The sequence below is a fragment of the Terrapene carolina genome, unplaced genomic scaffold, assembly GCF_002925995.2.
Source record: "Terrapene carolina triunguis isolate 2854851 unplaced genomic scaffold, T_m_triunguis-2.0 Scaffold238, whole genome shotgun sequence".
NCBI classification, from domain to species: Eukaryota; Metazoa; Chordata; order Testudines; family Emydidae; genus Terrapene; species Terrapene triunguis.
Window position 1 is genome coordinate 8,450,340 of NW_020664589.1, and position 21,165 is coordinate 8,471,504.

The 21,165-nt window shown below is 52.5% G+C and overlaps 1 protein-coding gene across 1 annotated transcript in view; it reads right to left on the reverse strand.

Moving 5' to 3' along the window:
- Window positions 1-20,184, reverse strand: part of FIBCD1 (fibrinogen C domain containing 1) — a 57,543-nt gene extending 37,359 nt beyond the window's left edge. The window contains exon 1 of the mRNA XM_024193091.3: window positions 20,158-20,184. Within this exon, the coding sequence (XP_024048859.1) occupies window positions 20,158-20,184 (27 nt within the window). The remainder of the gene's footprint in view (window positions 1-20,157) is intronic.
- Between the last annotated feature and the right edge of the window lie 981 nt (window positions 20,185-21,165).

A 21,165-nucleotide genomic window follows, 5' to 3' on the forward strand; every position in this document is an offset into this window, starting at 1 on the left:
AACACCTTATTTACACTAGCATAAGTGAGCTCAGAAGCAGGCCCGTGATTTTCAACCAGAACGTAAGAGTGGGGATTGGGGGAGGGTAAAGGGAAGTGTGGGGTGTTGAAAAGTAACAAAGAAATCACTTGGGTTTTATTCACCAAGTGTTTAACTTGAATGTAAGCACAGAAAGCAGAGTCCAGGAGGGTTTGCAGAGAGAAGAAAGCAAGTTGCTGCTCTACTCTCTCCTCAGCAGTTCTCAATCTGCTTTTCTGCACACTCCATGTTAATCAGTTACGCACATGTGCAGACTAGATCATTAGTTGCAACAATGTCATAGTTTGCCTGGTCCTAGACTCTTCTAGCCAATAGAAACAAGGCTGGCACCTGGAGGTCTAATTAACTCATTTGCAATAAACACATCAATGACAAAGCATCTAGCCATGGGCTTATATGGCCCTCATTAGTATAGAATATCAGGGTCTCCATTAATGCTTTTGTTACTGAAGCAACACACTGTGTAGAATAGCATTTCTAACAAATATGTGCTGAGACCACCAGCTACTGTACAAGGTGTATGATGAAGAGGGTTGGTCTCTCTTCCTCCGCTTTGAGAAGCCTTGTCTAGGAGACCGTTCCCCAGCATGGTTCCACTCTATGCATGAGGTGGCATTAGGAACCTAGGCAAGGCTGCCCAGAGAGCCACTCTGGATCATCATAAGAACATAAGAACGGCCATACTGGGTCAGACCAAAGGTCCATCTAGCCCAGTGGCCTGTCTTCCAGCAGTGGCCAATGCCAGGTGCCCCAGAGGGAATGAACAGGTAATTATCAATTGGCAAGGCTGTACCATCCAAGCCCCACACCTTAGCATGAGATGTGTAAGGACTATTTGTAGTCCTGGGGCAGGTGGAGGGGAGGAGGAACCACTAAGCCCAGGCCACCGTTGATTTCTGGGGACAAAAAACCAGGAGTGGGAGTGATGTTAAAGATAAAAAATCAGGGATCAAGAGGGACACCGAGCAGAGCCCCCCGACTGCACCCACAGCTCCTCAAAGGTGTCTAGGGGGCCAGTGGACGCTGCCCAGAGGAATTCTGCTCTGGGGACAGGACTGAACAAGGGAATGGAAATAGATCCAGTCGCAGAGCACCATCCCATCCAGCTTCCTCCTCCTGGAGATGAGAGCTGGGGAGAGGGGATCCCAACTGGGGAACCTCAGCCCTAGATACAAAAAGGATTTCCCCCCTAGGGTCGAACAGACAGAAACCATCACTAGCTCAGCTTGACAAAAGGCTGTTATACACTAGCAAGTCCACCATACTCCAGTAGAGGGCAGTAGTGCACACACACACATGCTGGTAGTACAGCTGTGCTTTCAGGTGCTTGGGGAGCTAGAACGGACTCTTTTTTTGGCTGCGTTGAGCCTCGATGGGGCCAGAACGATTCACAAGCTGGTGTTTTCATTGCACGCTAGGATCTAATGATCCAATCCACTTGGGCGCCGCAGAGGTTTTTAAGAACAAATTTGGCAAACACCTGTCAGGGATGGTCTAATACTTGGTCTTGCCTCATGCAGGGGGCTGGACCACCTTTTGAGGTCCTTTCCAGCCCTATATGTCTATGGTCACTGATCTCAGCAAATAGGAGTCGGGCAGGGCCGGGGAAAATGGCAATTCATTCCAGAGGGTCACAGAACAAAAGGCAGGGCCGACCAGCTAAAACCCCTGGAATTTCAGGCATGTCCCTGCAAACTTTCCCCTGGGCAGCTTCTTGCAGTGAAACCGCTGCCCTTCTGTGTTTTGCCCAGTGAGTTCCAAGATGGCTTCTGTGGCTTGATAAATTCCATCCTCTCTTGCTGTCAGTTTAATTCAAGGCCCGATCCTGCAAGGTGCTGAGCGTCCTCGATTCTAACTGACGTCAAATGGAGGTGGAGGGCGCTCAATGCCTTGCAGGATTAGGACCTCAAAGGACAGCGGTCGGTGATCGCTCCTGCCTTTAGAATGTCTCTTCTAGCACCACCCTGTCCAGCCACTGGGTGGCACTGTGGAAATGTAGCCGTGCGGCCATTTGTCTGGCTGTCAGTAATGTGGGCGTAGTCCCCAGACAAGCTGCTGCAGGCAGGGCCGGCGCTTCCATTTAGATGACCTAGGCAGTTGCCTAGGGCACCAGGATTTGGGGGGGCGGCATTTTGCCGCCGTTGGCGGCAATTCAGCTGCGGGGGGTCCTTCCGCGCTCCGGGTCTTTGGCAGCAATTCTGCGGCGGGTCCTTCACTCGCTCCGGGACCCGCCGCCGAAGTGCCCCGAAGAACGGGAGCGTGGAAGGACCCCCCCGCCCCAGAATTGCAGACGACCTGGAGCGCGGAAGGACCCCCGCCTAGGGCTCCAAAAACCCTGGCCCCGCTCCTGGCTGCAGGTGTTCGGCCAAGTGACAAAGCAGAGGGAGGGAAAGTCACTGATAACTCTTCTTGCTCCCCTCCATCTGCGTCCGCCCCCTGTGGCCCAGCACTGGTGAATGGCAAATTGTACCATGGCTCAGTGGTCTAGGTACCAGTTGGGCTCTTCTCTGGTTTATGTAACCCGTGCTAGGAAAATGCAGGGCTTTGTCTCCCTCTAGTGGCTAGTTCACATAAGAGGTTTAAGAGTCTGCTACCAGCATGGTGGCATGGGACCAGAATCTTAAAAAAGCTCAACCTCGCTTACAGCTGAGGTCAGGATTTCAGCCGTGCTCAGCACCCAGCAGCTCCTATGCTGACACTTCCAGCCGGAGCCCAGCAATGTGCTGAAAAGCTGGTGACTTCATAGACTCATAGACTTTAAGGTCAGAAGGGACCATTATGATCATCTAGTCTGACCTCCTGCACAAGGCAGGCCACAGAATCTCACCCACCCACTCCTGTATCAAACCTGTGTCTGAGGCATTGAAGTCCTCAAATCATGGTTTAAAGACTTCAAGGTGCAGAGAATCTTCCAGCAAGTGACCCGTGCCCCACGCTGCAGAGGAACTTGTTTCAGTGCCTAAATGGCAGCTGAGAGCTCTTGAAAATTGTGGCCTTGAGTCCTTCGGAGCTCGTGGTAAAAGTTCCTGCTTTTTAACGTCCCGCGTTCCAGTCCTGCTGGTAGCCCAGCTTCCATTTACACTTACATGCTATTCGCGGTGGCCCTCAAGTCAGAGTTGAGGCCGTCCGAATCATTTCACCAGTGGTTCACCCCTCACCCCCCGAGGCCAGCAGCTCTGACCCTGCGGCTTATCAGCCCCTGGAAGCAGCCAGCCTGTGCACGTAAAGGCTATTTCAACTTAACTCTGACAATAAAATTTATCATTAAAAATAAATTTATCTTGGCTTCATGCGGCCTGGAAATCTACTGAGGAATGATTCAATGGGCTTGTCATACCTCAGCGTTAGGCACGCTGAGCTGAACAACTGGATAGTCTCCAAGTCCAGCAACTCATTTGCTGCAGCTGGAGCCAGGAATGTACAGTGGCTCTGACATTTAATTTAGAATCCAACATACCTTGACATAAACCCATAATACAATAGCAGGGGTGGGGGGCTATTGTGGGAGGGGGGGCAAGGCCAATTGACAGAATGGATTTTTTTCAGTTGTTCTTTGTCACCAGTTACTGTGTGTGACAGGCTGAAGGCTGCAATGTAAGGGGGATGGGCAAGGGACAATGTGGGGGGGGGGGCGTGCACATGCATACTTAGCTTTGCAGGTGGGTGTGCGGGGCTGCTCGGGGCGTGCATTTGTGCCCTGTGCAGCTTGAGAGCCGTGTCTGTGCCCTGCGTGCTGGCTTGTACTGTGTGGTTCGTTTGGGGATTGTGCAGTTGTGATCGTGGAGGGGTGGCTGTGACCGGGGGAAGTGGGGAGGGGCAGGTGTGCGATTGTGTGTGTTTGCAGAAAAGACTCCCCGAGTCAAGCTGTTTTGTCTGCAAGTGACATTTATCGGTGTAAATGGAGGTTATCTGTGCTTTGAGTTGAATGTTTGTGGTTTGTGTTGGGAATATTTTTCTATACATAATATACTTTTTATATGTATGTACAAAATATGTTTGTATATATACACACACACACACACACACACATACACACACACACACACAAACACTCTCTCTTTTGGCCTATATTTGTATTTTTCTGTGTTTTTTGTTGTGCTGTGTGTCTTGTTTCGTGGTAGTGTGTGTGTTTATGAAAGCATCCTTATGTTTTGTTTGTAAGCAATGTTCACTGGTGCAAGGGTCTTGTGTGTCCTATGTGGTGTGTGCCTGGTGCTGTGCATATGCTGTTGTGATGCCTGTATGCACGGCCTGTCTCCTTCCATCATGCGTTTTTGCACAGGGGTCCTGGGTGATTTGGCTCTAACTCTGTTGGAGTGAGTGCAGACATTGCTGTGTACGGCAATGAGGAGAGGGCGGTTATGGGGCCCAAAAGTTCATCCCAAACTCAGACCAGATCTTTCCTTGGGCTTCAAAGAGGTCTGGATGCTCTTACACATCCCCCCATCAGGTTCTTTGTAAATTGCCCTCGGTGCATCGCTGAACTACCCCAAGGCAGGCTTAGTCCAGCACACCAGATATCTCATGTATACACACTCTTTAAACGATAGCTTGCAAATCCAGCACAGTCCTCCGTACACCCCAGCTTCTTGTCTCATCCTTCGATTGCAAGGTCTTCCGGGCAGGGACCATCTCATCATTAATTGTTTGTGCAGTGCCTGGCGTCTCAGCCACCTCCTACCACAGACCAATCCGCCAGCCCACGCGCAAGGAAAGGCCCCTCACAGCCCACACCACAGCACTAAGCCTCAGGAGGGTTGGGCTGCTAGCAATCTTCTCCTATCCATTTAAACAACCAGCCCCTTTTACACAGCGCTGGTTGAAATGCCTGTTAGTCTTGGCTGCTGCCTGGGTACAGCATTGGGGACAGATTACCCCACCCCCTGTCTTCGCAGCAGCCTCTGAAACTCGCCGCACTAAGCCGGCTATTAAACAGATTCACGGGGAGGCAGAAGGGTGAGGTTAATTGCCGGAAACCCCATTGTCATTGGCCGGGCTGCTTGACCCAGCTAATAAACACACAGCTATGGCAGGGCGCTTGCTGTAGGAGATCTACCTGCTGGGGCCAGGCTGTGTAACTGTTTCAATTCCCGTTTCCCGGAGTAGCCAGCGAGAAAGCTCGCAACATGCTACAGACATGTGACGGGATCGCCCAGCTTGGCGACAATGCTTAATGGATCATTTATCAATGCGCCCATGCTCGCGCACAGAGTTTTATTCCAGCTGCAGTTTTATTCCAGGCAGGGCAAGGCTGTGTTAAAGGAACCCACTGGTGGAGGAGGGAGCTGGAATCCTTCCCCCAGCTGTCTGCCTCTCCCTGCTTATCTTTCCTTGTCCAACGTCATGTAGCTCCTCCAACGATCCCAGCCTTGCCAGCTTGTTTCTCAGCTTCCCCAATGCCCTCTGTGCCTCCTGCCATGCTGGGTCCAGCCTCCCTGAGCCCCTCCTTGTATCTCCTGCCCTGGCCACATTCAGTCCCACTCTGGCACGCTGCTTGCATTGGATCAGGATGGCATATAGGAATGGTCTAGCTCCTCAGCTGTTTGTCCCTTGACTGGGAGCTCCTCCGGGCCACCCCTGAGTGTCTGGAAAGTGCTTGGCACAGAGCAGGCCCTACCGTAAACACATCTGACATCATAGCAATCAAAGGCTAGTGCTCTGTGACCAGAGCCCCACAGACCTGCACTTCCCACAGCAAAGTCCTGGCTTGGCGACCCTACATTGGCAGAATCTGGCTCCTCAACTGTTAGCAACAGGGCAGGCTGCCCTGAAGTAACCCACAGAGCGCAGCAATCAGGGCCCCTGCCACTCCGGGGGTAGCTGTGGGTACATGGCCCCTAGCCATGCGAAGGGCCGACCCTGCCCTGGCTGCTGACTCTATTCTTGTCTACTCAGATTCATTAGCGACTCCCAGCGAGGCTGGCGTTGCTCTAATGACTGACTCATCCTGGCTGGCTGGGAAGGGAGCTTGTGGCACGTCCTGTCATGTTAGACCTCCCAGGCCCAGCCTGCGCAGAGCCACTGGAGTCCGGGTGGGAAATGCGGGCAGCTTGCTTTGCACGGCTCTCTGTTAGCTTTGGCAAAGGGCACAGGCCTTTGGGAGGAGGGGCAGGGCGAAGGTGGCCCTAGGTGGAAGAAGGAAGGATCCTCAGAGTGGCCAGAGCCTGTGCTCCTTCCTTAGCCCCAGAGACTTGGCTGAGAGTTTGGCCGAAGTCTGATTTTTTCAGAGGTGCTGAGCGACCACGAACCCCACTGAGGTCAGCAGGAGCAGCAGGCGCTCAGCTCAGGAGTTAGCCCCAGAAGTGGGACGGGCTTGACTTGCTCAGACTCCATCCAGACGTGTGTGTGGAAATGTGCATTGAACAGCCGTCCTGTGGGGCCAGACGCTTGCAGCTGGGCGCTCCAGCCCAGCCAGCTCTGTTGGAATCCTGCTTGCTGCACGAGTAGCCGCCAGAGAGCAGCACGTAACGCCCCAGCTGCCATGAAGCTGGAAGTAGGCGACTTGGGCGGGGGGAGGTTCACCCAGCCAGCGCTCCTGGCCATTGGGTTATTTCTTTGGGGCAGCTGTTATGAGTAGGCTGGATCCCGAGCAGGAACGGGCACACAGGACCTTCCCCACTGTCTCCTTGTATTTGATGGGCCAAGGTCTCTGAGGTCTCGGGGGCAGGGGGGGCTTAGTGAGTGATTCCAAGGGGGCTAGTTGTGGGACTTGGGGGAAAGGGAAGACAATAAACAAATGATCTGGACAAAGGCTGAAGCGGGGGAAGCTTGCCAGCCCGTGCTCCTATGGGGTCAGGTTGAGCGTGGGATTCCCCCACCTGCCAGTCACTGGCGCAAGGGGGGCAAACAGCCAACGGGGGCTATTGTGGCCCAGCAGGGGGTGCCAAGGTCTCCTAGGGGGTTGCATCCCTTCCCTCCTCCTGCAAAGGAGGGGAGAGACTGGGTTTCCAAAGGCCCCAGGGCTGGCCCTGTTCCATCGCTGTCACTCAGGGCTGAGTCCAGCCCCTGCTCGGACTTGTGCTCCGGGGCGGTGGGGAGCGGCTCAGAAGCAATCAGCGAATGTGCCCCGCCAGCTCGCTGTCACAAGAGGCACCTACCGCTCTCGCCCGCTTCTCATCTCTGCATTCTCACTGCAGCTATCGGTACAGAGTCTCATCTCCTCTTAGAAAGCACCCAGAGGCAAAGAAGGCAGCCGGCCCTGTTCATATTATTAGACCCTGGGAAAGTATTGCCAAAGAGAGAGAATTCAGCCTTAGCTGTTTGCCTCTCGGCTGTGCAGAAGCCACTCAGGGAGCGTCGTGGCGAGGGGTTCGTTAGCAGGGCCCAAGCAAGCTGGATGTTGGGGGGATGGTTCCATTTGCAGGGATTACTTGCACCCCAGCGGCCCAAGCATTGGCCACGCGCCCAGAGAGTCCTCTTGCCTCCCCATTAGCATCTCCTCTGCTCTCTGGAAAGAGGCTGAAGGCTGCTTGATTCATTCCTACTGAGCGCGTAGTGTTAGCTCCGTGCTCAGCACTGCAAAGCCGGGGCCTCTATTGTCTCTGCGGTCTGTAATTGTCCGCCAGGGATTTGAGCCCGGAGCCTTTGAGGAAAAAGCCCAGCAGAAGGGGTTGTTTTTATTTTTTTTATCTCCTGCTCAGTCTGGTCAGCTCTTCCCGGCTCTTCTCCTCTCGCGAGGAAAATCCCAGTAAAGCCACAGGAAAGGTCAGGCAAACAGCCAGCAAAGCCCAGTAAGCAGGGAGGATTCAGTGGTACCCAGGCCGGAAGGGGGAATCTGACTCAGGCCCAGCGTAAGAGGCACATCCCAACCCCACTACCAAGTTAGGAGCCCCCCCACTCACAGGATGGCCTCTTCTCCCCCAACCTGCCCGGCTCCTCCACCATGCTGGCTGTGGGAGGGCAGATTCCGCACCCCAGGCGTGTGTGCGTGTGGGGGGACTTAGGGATGGAGTGGGGGAAGACGAGGGTGGGGTATCCTAGTTCCCCATTGGGGGCTGAGGTTTATTCTGAGCCCAGAGCCAGCACGAAACAGCTTGTGGCACCGGAGCGCAGGTAACACCCAGCTCTGGCACTGCTGGGGAGCAGACCCCATGGCGTCAGGCGCTCCCTTCAGCGGTGGTTTGGCACAGAGCATGTCATGACACCACATCTCTTGAACCTGGGTCTGCAGGGTTCCCACTCAACTGGCACCACCCTCAGCCCTGCTCCCACCCAGCAGCTGGTTGCTAATCCCTGAGCAGGAGAGACCGTGAGACCTGAATTTACATCAGGGCTGGTTTCCTGGGCCTGATTGGAGAAACACCATGAGCTCTGATTGGTCGAGGCTTCCTATTTAAACCCAAAGAGGGGGGCACACAATCAGCTGCGTAAGTGGGCCCTACCTGGCTGCTACATAGGACCCTGGTTTCCTGCATTGTTGCCTGACTCCGACCCTTGCTTGACTCCCAACTGCAACTCCTGCTCCAACCACTAGACCCAGCTGTCTGCGTCTTGGCTCCAACAATTAGGAGTCTAAGTATCTTTGAAGATCTGAGCCAAAGTGCCTAGTTACCTGCCCAGGTGTCTGCTCTAACATGGGCCAAGAGGAGTTAGCTTTTCTTTAAGACACTGACTAAACCAGCAAATCAGTGTGTTAAATCAAGGCCTTTCTTTTTAGTTATTGATTTTAGATCATGATTCAAATCAGTGACGTGGATCGTCTTGATTGAAATGGACCCCTTGCGGCTGGGAGTCAGGTGAGTGGGTTTCTCTGCGTGCTGGCAGAGCTTTGTACGGGTGGGAGCCCTGCCCAGGGGAGTCAAGGAGGGCACGAGGAAGTGTGGCTGTTTCAGTCTTTATTGCAGTAAAGTTCTGTTCAGCTTCCTAAGCACTTACATCTGGCCTGTATGTCCCACCTGTTCAGTTCAATACACTCATAGGCACAGATCAACTCAGGCATCACCCTTTGACATGGGGACGGGGGTGTCAGCGGATTTGGCTCTGATTCCCATGACTTTAGTGCAGTGAGCTCAGGTCTGGATTTGGCCCAGTCATTTTTCAGCGGAGCAGTTCCTTGCCTCCTCCCTGCGTTCCATGAGGGTTTCTTGCTGGCAGGCATCCTCGCACCGCAGCGAGTTGCTGATCGAGATGCTAAGTGAGGGTGGGTTGGGGAAGGGGGGAGAATAGAATTGTCTGCACTAGCCCCCTGAGTAGCAGAGCGCACGTTTCTTGGGAAGCCGCCATTAGAGCTGGCAAGCAGTCGCTGCACACACACCTCATCAGCCATCATAATCATATTAATAATGAAAGGGCAGCGCCTTCAAAGATCTTCGACCCTTCCGCTCCTCAGCTGGCAGGAGTGCAGAATGCAAAGGAGACGCGTGCGCCTCATTCCAAACAGACACTGGGGAAAGCACCAAAGGAACCCCCTTCAATCAGTGGCAGAGAGATTACATGGAGCCAGGGTTTTTTGTATTTTTTTTTGAACCCTGCGTCTCTTTCTCTTCCCTGGCCGGGAGGGCCTCTTGCGCTGTCCTGGCTGCAGAGAGAGAAAAGAAACGTACCTGGCTCCTCGGGGCAGGAAGAAAAGACTCCTCGCTCCGCGGTGAGGGGAGGAGAAGGCAGAAAGGAAAGTGGCTCTAATAGGATCCCGAATCTGTGCCTTGACCGTGGCCTGTCAGCTCCTGTCGCCTGTCAGTGCAGAGTGACCGGAGCAGGCTGTCGCCCTGCTCCCGGGGAAGGGAAGGGACGGGCATAGGCTGCTCTGGCTCCCTTTGAGGTGAAGTCATCCCCGAGTGCTCCTGGCCTGCCGGAGGGGGCCGCAGCCATGTCCTGTGTGAAGGCTTGGCCAGTGCCAGAGCCTCGTAACTGCGGAGGGTCAGGGAGGAGAGAGGACATCAGTGTGTGCCTGTTGCTGTCAGGCCCTCTCCGCCAGGTGCAGTGGGAGTTGTTCTACAGAGGCTTGTCAGCAGGAGATTCCCCCAAGCCCCCGCGATGCCCCCCCTCTCTTAGGGCTTCACTGCAAAATTAACTCGGGTTCTTCCTCGCATGGTGGCCTGAGCCTGACTCCTGGCCACACGCAAAACCCTCAAGCCTCAGCGTGGTGCTGCTTGACGCCCAGGCAGCTGCCCCTCAGGAGGGGGAGGGATGGGCTAAAGCCCGAGAGCTGCCAACACTCGAGCTGCCAAGAGGACCACTCGGCGGTGTGCTCTCAGGCGAAGCCTCTCAGGTGCCACCAGTCCTCCAATGCCTCCCCACCATTCCTCCTGGCCAGTATTTCCTTGCCATCTCCCTGCTCCTGCACGGCAAGTCTAGAATGTAGCAGGCAAGAGCCTTTCCCATCCTCTTTGTGCTCCCTAAAGGAGCCACAAAGGGCACGAGCCCAGGGTTTGAAAAAACCTTCTTTGCAGTGACCAGGACTGGCCACACTTGTTGCAGCTCCCTCCTGGCCCCTGGGCCTAACTTCATGCCAAGGCACTGCCAGGAGCAAGGCCTGCAATCGGCGTCAGGTCTCCTCAGCGCAGACTGCATCAGCTTTAAATCCTAATGAGGCTTTTCGTACCGAGGGCTTCACACAGCTCCCCCGTAGCGGGAGGGCAGGTTCTTCTGACGGCAGAGAGCTCAGGCAATTGTTGTGTGTGTTATCTAGGTCAGGGTCTTTGCTCTGCACAGGAGGGATCAACAGCCAAGGCCACAAAACAAATAGACTTCTCAGGCTGGACCCAAAGCCCAGGGAGGTCAGTGGGCTCTGGATCCGGCCCCTACAGCACAGGTGACAGCAGACAATGTAATGATAAACCCACATGCCGGAGAGGACTTAGAGTTGATGTGTTCTTGTTCTATCCCTCTGTGGCAATCAGCTCCCAGCTCCCTCACCCTTCGTCCCTCGGTCCCTTCGTCCTGCTGGTTTGGGGGTGACAGTAGGAGATTCCCTGGAGAGGGAAAACAAAGGCACTTGCCCAGTTATCAAATGGAAACTAAACCTCTGGTATGGGCGAGGCTGCAGAATACAGCGAGGGCACGGAGGAAAGATGTTCTGGCAAGAGCCGTTGAGATCAGGGGCAGAGTTTTGGCCCTGGAGCCTTCATTGGTCGGGGAAGGGAAGAGAGGAATAAGCCTCAGGAGATTGGGCCAGCGTTACAGGGACAGAGCAAGAGAGAGGCAACAGTTTGGGGGAGCAGATCGTTTGACTGAGACTCCTGGGTTGGAGAGAGTCCCACAGGCAGCCAGGAGGTCAAAGGCTGAGACCATCCTGCTCCATTCGGCCCAGAGGAGAATAGCAGCCTTGGGAGCCCATGGAGGGGAGAGTTTGAGTCCTGGCTGGGACACCAAGTGACCTGGTAGAGTCCCTTTGCCGCTCTGAAATGGGGATGATGGTGCCCTCGCAGCAGGGCATCCATCCATGCATGTGCCTAACGCCATCCGAGAGGGAAGGCACTAGAGAAATGCACAACAGTGGACCCCACTGGCATGGAGAGCATGCCCCAGCTGCCGAACTTCCCAGAGGGTCACCGGGATAGTGATCAGAGTTCCTCACATCTGTCCCAGCCAGGGAGCCACATCCCAAGCTCCGCCCCCAACCTTTACCTTCTACAAACAAGATTGGCCGCATGGACAGTCTCAGCCTGCGCGAATGCTGCTCTGGGGACTGGCCTGCAGAAGGGGACGCAGGCTTCAGAGACAAACAACGTGGGATCCATTCAGGTTTTTGCAGCGAACGGAAGGAAACAATCTTTCTGAAAAGGCCTGTTCTCTCCTTGCCTCCCATTAGGGTTGTGGGAGGCAGGAACATAGGGGCTGAGCTGGCCTGGGGAATCCTGACTGGCTTAGGTTTCTGCCACCAGCAGGGGCTAGCAGCTGTTGCGGTGGAAGAAGGAAATAACCCTATGACACCTAGACACTAGGCACCAGGGCAGGGCCTGCCCTTCTTGACTGCCCAGGTGATCAGCTTAAACCCTGAAGCATGAGGTGAGACTGGTTTGACCTGACCATGCCCCGCTACAGCATAAACATAATCACTGGTCGTAAAATGGGCCAGCCCCTTTTTCAAAGCAGTCAGAGGGCCCTTATTCTCCAGTCTCTTAGGCCAGTGTCAATCAGGCGTAACCTCACTGAAATCCCTGGTGTGGCTGAGAGGAGAACTGGGCCTGTATATTTATCTGATGCACCAACCTCCTGTCCCACTGTGCCTAAGGGAGAACTGGGCACAGACGGGTAGGAACAGTGGCACCAGTTGATTGATTTCCACTGTAAGTAAAATGGGCCAGATCCTCAGCTGATTTACAGCAAGGTTGATCCATGGACTTCAGTGGAGCTAGGCTGATTTATGCCAGCGGGGGATCCAGCCCCATGTATTTAATTTTGTACTTATAAATGCTTCAGCATCAGGGCCAGAGGCTGGATCTGGAGACCGAAAAACAAATGCAATACAAAAGCTGCCCCGGTAAAGGAAGTGGAACCGTGGTTGGCAGCTGGGGGCCGGTCGTCAGCACAAGCGCCCGTGCTTTTGGGTCCAGAGAGCCAGGTTCAGAGGCATCTTTCCCGGCTGCTTGGTCTCCAGGCTAGTGGAGATCAGGTGTGTGGAACAAGTGTGCCATGGGTCTCCCAGGGAAAGGCATTGCCTTCATGTTTCACAGCACTCCCTTTCCCGCCTGATCCATTAGTCAATGTCGGGAGTCCTTTCCCATCAGGGAGAGGGATGACCATGTCTCCCCTGAAGATGACGTGCTATGACCATCTTGCTAGTGAGGGAGGGAGCAGGGTGTGGTGTGGGGAGGAATAATAGCTGAGTTGGGCTCCATGATGAAGGGGGAGCACATTGGACAGCTGAGTTTCTGCCCGTCCCCTCCATGAGGAAGGGGCCCAGATCATTCTCTGGATGTAGTTAGCAGCTCCTTGCTCTCTGAAGGGGCCCTCAGCTCTGGTCTCTTCCATCACTGATAGGAATTTAGCACAGGGCACAAGAAACATTTAGCACAGCAATAGAGGCAGGAGAGAGCTGGCCAGGGGCAGGATGATAACGGTTGGTACGTCCCACGTCCTTCGCAGGGGCAGCAATCTGAGCGCCAAGAGCATCTGGGCAAGCACAGCCCCGGTCCTCAGCACCTCCGTGTTCTGCTACCAGCTGAAGCTTCAAGAGGCTGCAGAGAGCTTGGGTAGAGCCGTTGTCCCACAGAGGGGACAGTGGGGTCCACCCTGTTGAACTGAGTCTGGTCATGTGGTTGTAAGGGAGAGTCACTGTGCAATGTGGCCCCTGCATTTCTCTAGCGTTGCGCCTGATCTGCTATTCTGCAGCGTCGCACCATGGCACGGTCCGGTACTTGGCATGGAATAGACGGATCCTCTGCTACGAGGCTTCTCTGAAGGGCAGCGCCATTTTTGGGGATGTCAATATTTCCATTGCCGTGGCATGGTGCTGCGCAGATCGGTCCCCCGAGCTGTTTCGATGAAGTCAATTCCAGTGAATGTCCAGCAGGTGTATTTAGATGCTATCAATAAACTAGGTGCCATGGGGGAGGAGGAATCCGGGATGGGAATCTATTGCACAGGTACCCATATGTTCCACAGCAGTTTTATTTCTTTGACTTTTTGGATTCCCTATTGAAACCTGCCAGAGCTCCTTGGCTTAGGGCCCCTTCGCTCCCGGTAAAATCCCCTGGCCTGCTTGCCCCTTTGCAAAACCTATGAGAAACATTCTTAACCCTCCACACCCCCTAGGGAACCTGATCGGATCCCAAGGGATCCCCAGCTCCAATTGCGTTTAGTGGCAGCTGAGGGCGCTCAGAGCGTCACGTTGCAGGTTCGGGCCCTTAGTCCTGTGTCCAGAAATCCCTCAACCTCTTTTCCCCTCACTGAACACCCCCCCGCCCCGAAAGCTTAAACGCCTCCAGCTTCTTGGTGCTCCGAGTCCATGCAGGGGGGCTCTCTCCCACCCTAATGCGCTGGTGCAGCTGCTGGGGATCCCCTGCTACTGAAGCACTAATTAGTCTGGAGAAATGTTGGCGCCGAAGCCCAGGGTGGGGAGGGGGAGGTTAAATAAATACCTGAGAAAGGAATACGTCGGGACCGAGGAGCTCTCCCCAGTATTGCATATGTTCCACTGAATTCCAATTAGCAATGGACTCCTGCTTTCTCCAGTGGGAGAAGCTAAGCCAGCGGTGGAAGATTGAGCGCCTGCTGCCCAGAAACCACAGGGGCCTTTGTGTACCTTGCTTTATTTTTATTTTTTGCACACAAACAAAAGAAAAAACCAACCTCAACAGTCATGACAAATATTTCCTGTTCTCTCTTCCTCTCGCTTTTTCCCCTTTCTCCGTCTCTTTTTTTTCCCTCTGCCTCTCTCTACCGCAGCAGCATATTGATTGAACTGTCTTGTTGTAATCCATTGTTTCTATGAAAATTTGGCTTTGAACAGTCCCAGGTGGGAGCAGGAGTATCTGCATGCTTTTGCGGCTTGCTCGCGCTGCCGTGGTCACGCGCTGGCGGGGCGGGGGGGGGGGGCGGGTGGTGGGACGGTGAGGGGGGGTCGCTCTCAGGCTGCTCAGCACTGAGATAATGTTGTTATAACACTCACCCCCAACCCCTTTGGTGTACAGGGCCCGATCCTGTTCCCATCAAAGCCCATAAGAAAGCTTTCATCAGCATCCATGCGAGCAGGATCGAGCATGTGGCGGAGCGGGGGGGTGAGGCAGAGATGCTGGTTCAGAGGAGAACTCACTGCACGCTCATGGCTCAAACCACCTATTTCGGCTACCCCAGAGCTTGAGGGGCTCCGTGAGAGGATTTGAGTCAGTCCATTATAAAGAGGGGGCTTATTTGCTTTCCACTGGGGTCTGGATTTTGAACCTTCCCACGTTTCACAGGGGTTTGGAGTTGGATTTTGGTTTGAAAACGGTGGATCCAGGTTCTAATTTTAACCCCTTCCCTTCCTCCCTCTTTAATAGTCTGGGGGGCTTGGATCCAGGGCTTTAATTCCGGCCCATCTCTAGTTCTGAGTTGATTGTTTGGCTACCCAGAGTGCTTTGCAGGGGATCAATCCGAGCGAGCGCGCTTTAGCTTTTCTTGCTCGGAGTAGAGAGCTAGCGACACGGCTGCTGGCTGGAAGCTGATTATATGGCTATCCAAAGGGCTTTGCAGGGGGCAGTACCGAAAAGAGCACTTTAGCCACTCTCTAGCGGAGGTGGGAGCAAGGAGGGGAGCAGCTGACCATGTGGCTGAAAGGAGCTCATTATCTGGCTACCCAGAAGTCTCTGCAGGACAATGGCACAAAAGAGCAGAGGAGGGCCCACCAGGAACTAGGAGAGAGGATATAAAGTAGGAACCCCTGCTGGAGATGCTCACCGTTAACGAGGATTTTCATTTCCAGCCGTGATCTACCTCGCTGCAGTATTACTCCATCTATAGTTAATGATGGCAAATGGGCTATCGTTAAAAAAACACAGGAAAGATTTTAATGTAAGCCATCTACTGCATGGAAGACAGCATCCCTAGGCCATTTGGAGGAGCATATGCAGGTAAATGGAGGCGAGGGTGCCTCTCCCAGGCTCCACCACGGACAGTTGGAACCCGGGGATGGGATGGTGGGGGTTTCCACGGGTGGGGAACTAAACTCCAGGAGCAGCGGTGTCCCCTGATCACAGGCAAAACCTGCCAGAGCTTCCAGCTTCCCCATGTAAGTTTGCTAGATGCCTCCATTTAATTGCTACGTTTGCATTAAAAGTCATTAGGAATCCCACTGCCCGTTAGAGTAACAGCCGAGTTTATTGGAAGTTTATCTGAAACTGCAGGCGCAGAGGAGGAAAGAGCCGTCTCCAGGTTGGAGACAGGCAGCCCCGATCTGCTCCAGAAGGTCCCCAGCTACCCCCTCACCATGCAGGATCGCAAGTCAATACACTCAGTCAATGATGAAACACAAACTGGAACCATGATGTTGCCAGCACACGCTCCCATTGGCTGATCCCATCCTAAGGGGCAAAGCGCTGTTACCTAGCAACTTCTGGGAGATGCGGCTTTCACCAATTAACCCTTGCCTGAGTATCTCATACTCCACCGGAAGAAACCAACCATTAAGGAAAATCTCCCGCATCTGGGTAGAAGCCTTTGGTGTGAACCTTTGGGACTGAAGTAGATGACAGGAACATGGACAGCAAGGACCATGCCCTGTGGCCTCCCTGCCTGTGAGTCCAGACTTCAAAGAGAAACCGCTGAGCTTCAGTTCATTTGCAAATTTGACACCATCAGCTCAGGATTAAACAAAGACTGTGAATGGCTAGCCAACCACAAACGCAGTTTCTCCTCCCTTGGTGTTCACACCTCAACTGCTAGAAGAGGGCCTCATCCTCCCTGATTGAACTAACCTCGTTATCTCTAGACTGATTCTTGCCTGCATATTTATACCTGCCTCTGGAAATTTCCACTACAGGCATCTGACGAAGTGAGTATTCACCCACGAAAGCTTATGCTCCAAAACATCTGTTAGTCTATAAGGTGCCACAGGACTCTTTGTCGCTTTTTACAGATCCAGACTAACGCGGCTACCCCTCTGATACCTGGCAGGAGTGTTACTGTCTGAAACAGAAAGAAGTTGGGGTGTTGGCAGACACAAACTGATGGGCTTCTCTAAACACGTGTTCCGTGATTGCAGTGGTAAAGTAGCAGATTGCAGGTAACATGCCCTGTGACACATTAGCTGCAACCTACATGAACCCTGGCAGTCGGGGCATCAATCCCTAGACTGTACTGCCAGATGTTCCCTGCAGCTGCTATGGTGCTTATAGGACAGGCTCCCTGTGTCTGCAATGTGCCAACCTAATGGAACAGTCGTGATTCAGTGACAGGCATGTTCAGGAGCCTAATTTGGCCGGTACCTGGATCCCAGAGGCTGGTGATGGAGGGATATGAACTACCAGCAGGGAAAGAGCATGGGAGAAATGGGACTAGGAGGCTGGGTAGGTTGCCTCTCTCATGTCTTTCCTTCGACAGGGTGGGCTGGTAAAAACCCTTACCTATGCCGAAGGAGTCCTTGGGAGGTGACACAAGAATTTGGACTTGTGCTCAGACTGCCCCACTTTGGCCCTTGACATGATGAGCCCAGAGGGTGCATTCCTCTCACAGTACACCATCCACCACCTCGATGGCTCCCATCACTTGGCTTGAACTCCTATGGCAACTTGTCCAGCTAGACACCGATGAGCTGGTGATCAGCCGGCCTCCACGAAATCTGAACATTGAAGAAATGACTCGGAGTTAACAATTTGTGCTCGGGAAGACCAACTGGCAGGTATCCGGATGGGTGTGCCTACTTTATTGTGCCTGGCCAAAACCTTCATGCTCCGTCCATCAGCTCATTTAGGCATCAGAAGATGTCAAGAAGACCCACTGGGTGAATGAATTATGGAAGGTGTTAGCGAGGGCAGCACTGCTGTAGCATTAGCCGTTTACGCTGCAATGCAAGAAGTTGAGAGAATTCATCGGCCGAACGGTTATAAAGTTCACCACCTCCAGAGGACCTGGCGCAGGCTTGCAGGCCTGTCTTTGCTGCTGGGACCTGCTGGCCGTGTTTGAAACCGTGAAGCTGGAAGCTGGCCTGCAGCAAAGCCATCATCTGACTCATCATGCTGAATTGCTAACTGGTCACTTTCCCTGAACTTTGAAAGCATTTGCTCGTGGGTGTCTTGTGTCCTGTCACTCACGCAACACAAAACAGTCTCTGCTTTGCTGGTAGCTGCTTCCAACCTATAACTTGTGAAGCGGGGAAGGGGAAGAGATTCTGACTGATGCTGCTATGTGATTTGTAGATACTAAAAAAAATACCTGAAGGGGTGTTCATGCTGACACAGTCAGTCTGGGTAATCAAGTCTTGTTGATTATTCAAGGCTTCATGTTTTCTCTGGGGGGAAAGAAAAATCCGCAGGTTTATGTTTCAGTGACAGATGTTTGGTTTCTAACTGTCGCAGTCATTTTGAAGGCTTCATTCTCTATGCAGCCAGCACTTCAGAAGGCAGAACACGCCGTGGTTCCAAATCGACCGGTGTAAAACCACATGTAGTGCATTTGTCATCGCATTTCCACTTTTTTCTTCCTGGCTGTCATTGGAACAACATGCCACTGTCCTCTCCTTAAAATGATCCATCTCTCTGAAAGTCCCGTCAGCCTGCACTGAACGACTTGGGATCTGCGCTGGCCTGGTCAGATCTGCTTTGATTTCCTTACAATTCATTACATTTCAACCTAGAAGTTTATTTGGGGAGAACCATTTAGAAGAGCCAAAATCCCCCCCCCACATTCTATTTTGAGTTGAGATTTCCATCTAACCTATCTATCTTTAGCTATTTAACTACTGACTTTCCCTGTGATTGGTTCTGTGAGCCCCAATGCACCAATGAAGATCTGCTAATTCCATGCCTCTGCTATAGAAATCAAGATAGAAAAGACTCACTTAGGCCGCCTAATGCGAGTGCAGGGCTGGCTGTTCCCTACAGGGTATTATCGAGTGCTTTATCAAGTCATTGTAATAAATGCCTCAAATTATAGCACTTCCCTCGGGAGACTATTTTGCAGACTAAGAGATCTCACTGTCAGGAGTTTTCACGAGAATCAGCTTCACTTTTTCTTTTCTTTTTTAATTTCGCCCCATTACATCTGCTTCTGCCCTGTTGCGTCACCCTCAATCATTCACCTCCCACCAGGGTCTTCACACCCGTCTTAAATGTGGTCTTCATACTTCTCCACTGGCCACTGTAGGGCCTGGCCCTGCTGAAGTCAATAGGAGATTTGCCCTGGTCTGACCATTAGCCAGGATGGGCAGGGATGGTGTCCCTAGCCTCTGTTTGCCAGAAGCTGGGAATGGGTGACAGGGGATGGATCACTTGATGATCACCTGTTCTGTTCATTCCCTCTGAAGCACTGGCATTGGCTACTGTTGGGAGACTGGATACTGGACTAGATGGACCTTTGGTCTGACCCAGTAATGGCCGTTCTTATGACCAGCCACTAAATAAACATTGTCAGTGTTCCGCAGAGCACATGCGAGACACAGGGCCTGATCCAGCTCCCACTGATATCACTGGCGGGACTCCCATTGGCTTAAGGAGGAACTGGATTGGCCACGTAATCTCTGCCCCAATGATCTTACTGTCTAAAGAGAAGAGCGATAAAATCCAGACACACCAAGTACTGGGTTTGTCCCCCGGCTCTCTCTCTTGCGTTTAATAATAAATAAATTACAGCCTTCCTTGGGAGGTGCATTAACAGTACTAAACTAGCTCCACTCCTAACCTCCTATACAAATAAAAATGTCCTTGAGCGAGAAAAATCACAGGCGGATCAAGTGTGCCACCCCAACCTTACTGTTTGTACAGCGCTTGGAAGATGTAAAGCTGCTATGTATTTTTATTACTATTATTATTACATCTTGGATCAGCTATGGTTTCCTGTTTTGTTTAGAGTCTGGGGGAACTAGAAACAGTTTTCTCTCTAAGAGGAGCTGAAAAAAAATGATTTTCTTGGTTAAAAATAACATTTGATGGTTGAATAATCTGAGGTTTTTCTGTTTTGATATTTACAGGCTGAAAATGTATCCAAAGATCAGAGGCAACTGAACAATTTACTTTTAAAAAAAGTTTAATGTGTTGTGCTCAAGATAAAATGTACTATAAAATGACTGAATGGAAATTTTAAATGGGGGAAAAATATCTTCAGGGTTTGCTGCTTCTTATATTTTATTATTGCCAAATAAAATACCAGTATACAATTAAAGAAACATTTTATGCGCCAACTGACACAGATAATATTAGTCTTCTGACTGCACTTTTTGTGTCAGCCAACGAAAATAAATGACACAGGATATCTAGCAACCATCCAGAGCTATTGGCTTGAAGGTGGCTTCAGAGCAGCAATCAGAGAGCAAAACAGAGTGATTTTAGTCCTGTTTCAAGTGGAAATCTCAGTGCAGCCGTGACTGTGGATGCATCACCGGTGCCTCCATAATGAAGTTCAGGCTTTATAATGTAAGAGCTCCCCAACGGGATCGATTTGAAAACGGAGACTGTTTACGCAATAATACTTAGCATTTCCATGGCCCCTTTCATCCAAGGATCTCAAAGCCCCTTGCAAACATTATTTAACAAAGACTAACCTTACCTCCAGGAAGTAGATGAACATTCGCATTATAATACTGATTAGGCAGCTGGATAAAACAAGGTGCTTGGAGGTTAAAATAGGCCTGAATTGCAGCTAAATGGATTGTGTTGGCTCCCACCGCAGCAGCATGGGATATTAGGGAGGGTTGTCACCCCCTCGCTCTCCCTCCTGATCTTTTCCCTACATGCCAGCTCAGGGAGATGACTCAAGCCATCTCCACACACTGAATACTTGTGACCCCCACCCCAGTCAGTTTTGGGGGGAGGAAGATGACAGAGAGAGCCCCCCCCTCCCGTGGGCTGCCCTGAAACGTCTGGCGCTTTCGCCTGAGCCCTCATTTGCCATTCTCTGTGTCTGGGGCAGCGCAGCGCGTCCCGGCTGGCTGGTGGCAGGAGGCGGGGACCTGTCTCTGTGCAGTCAGGCTGGGTTTTCAGCCTGACACTTGACTCAAAGATTCAGACATTGGTGGAGGATTTGAGTCTGAAAGGGCTCCTGGCTTGGTCTGAATCTAATGCACCGGCCCCCACTCCTCTCACAGACCATCTCACCCAGCCCCCGTTACTCTCCCCTCCACAGCCAGGCCTCAATTAGCTGGGTCCTGGGTGGTTTCTGCCTGCCCCCTGCCAGCCCCAGAAACCCCGGGAGGGACAAAAGGGGCAGAGCTGCTCTGCCCCTCCTTGTCATTAGTGCTGCTCTCAAAGCCGGAGCCCAGCCCACACAGGAGGGTAGAAGGTGATGGCAGTGGGTGATGGGCAGTGAATGACGCCTCCTCCAGCGCGCCCATTGCTCAGCACAAAAGCCCCATTCAGTACCCCTTGTACCTCTCTCTCTCTCACTCACACACACACACGCACACACACACTCTCTCTCTCTCTCATACACACACGCACACACACACTCTCTCTCACACACACACACACACACAGTCTCTCTCTCTCTCTCTCACACAATCATTCACAAGCAGCTCAGTGGTGTTAATAAAATCCATTCCATGCTCTTCTCACTACA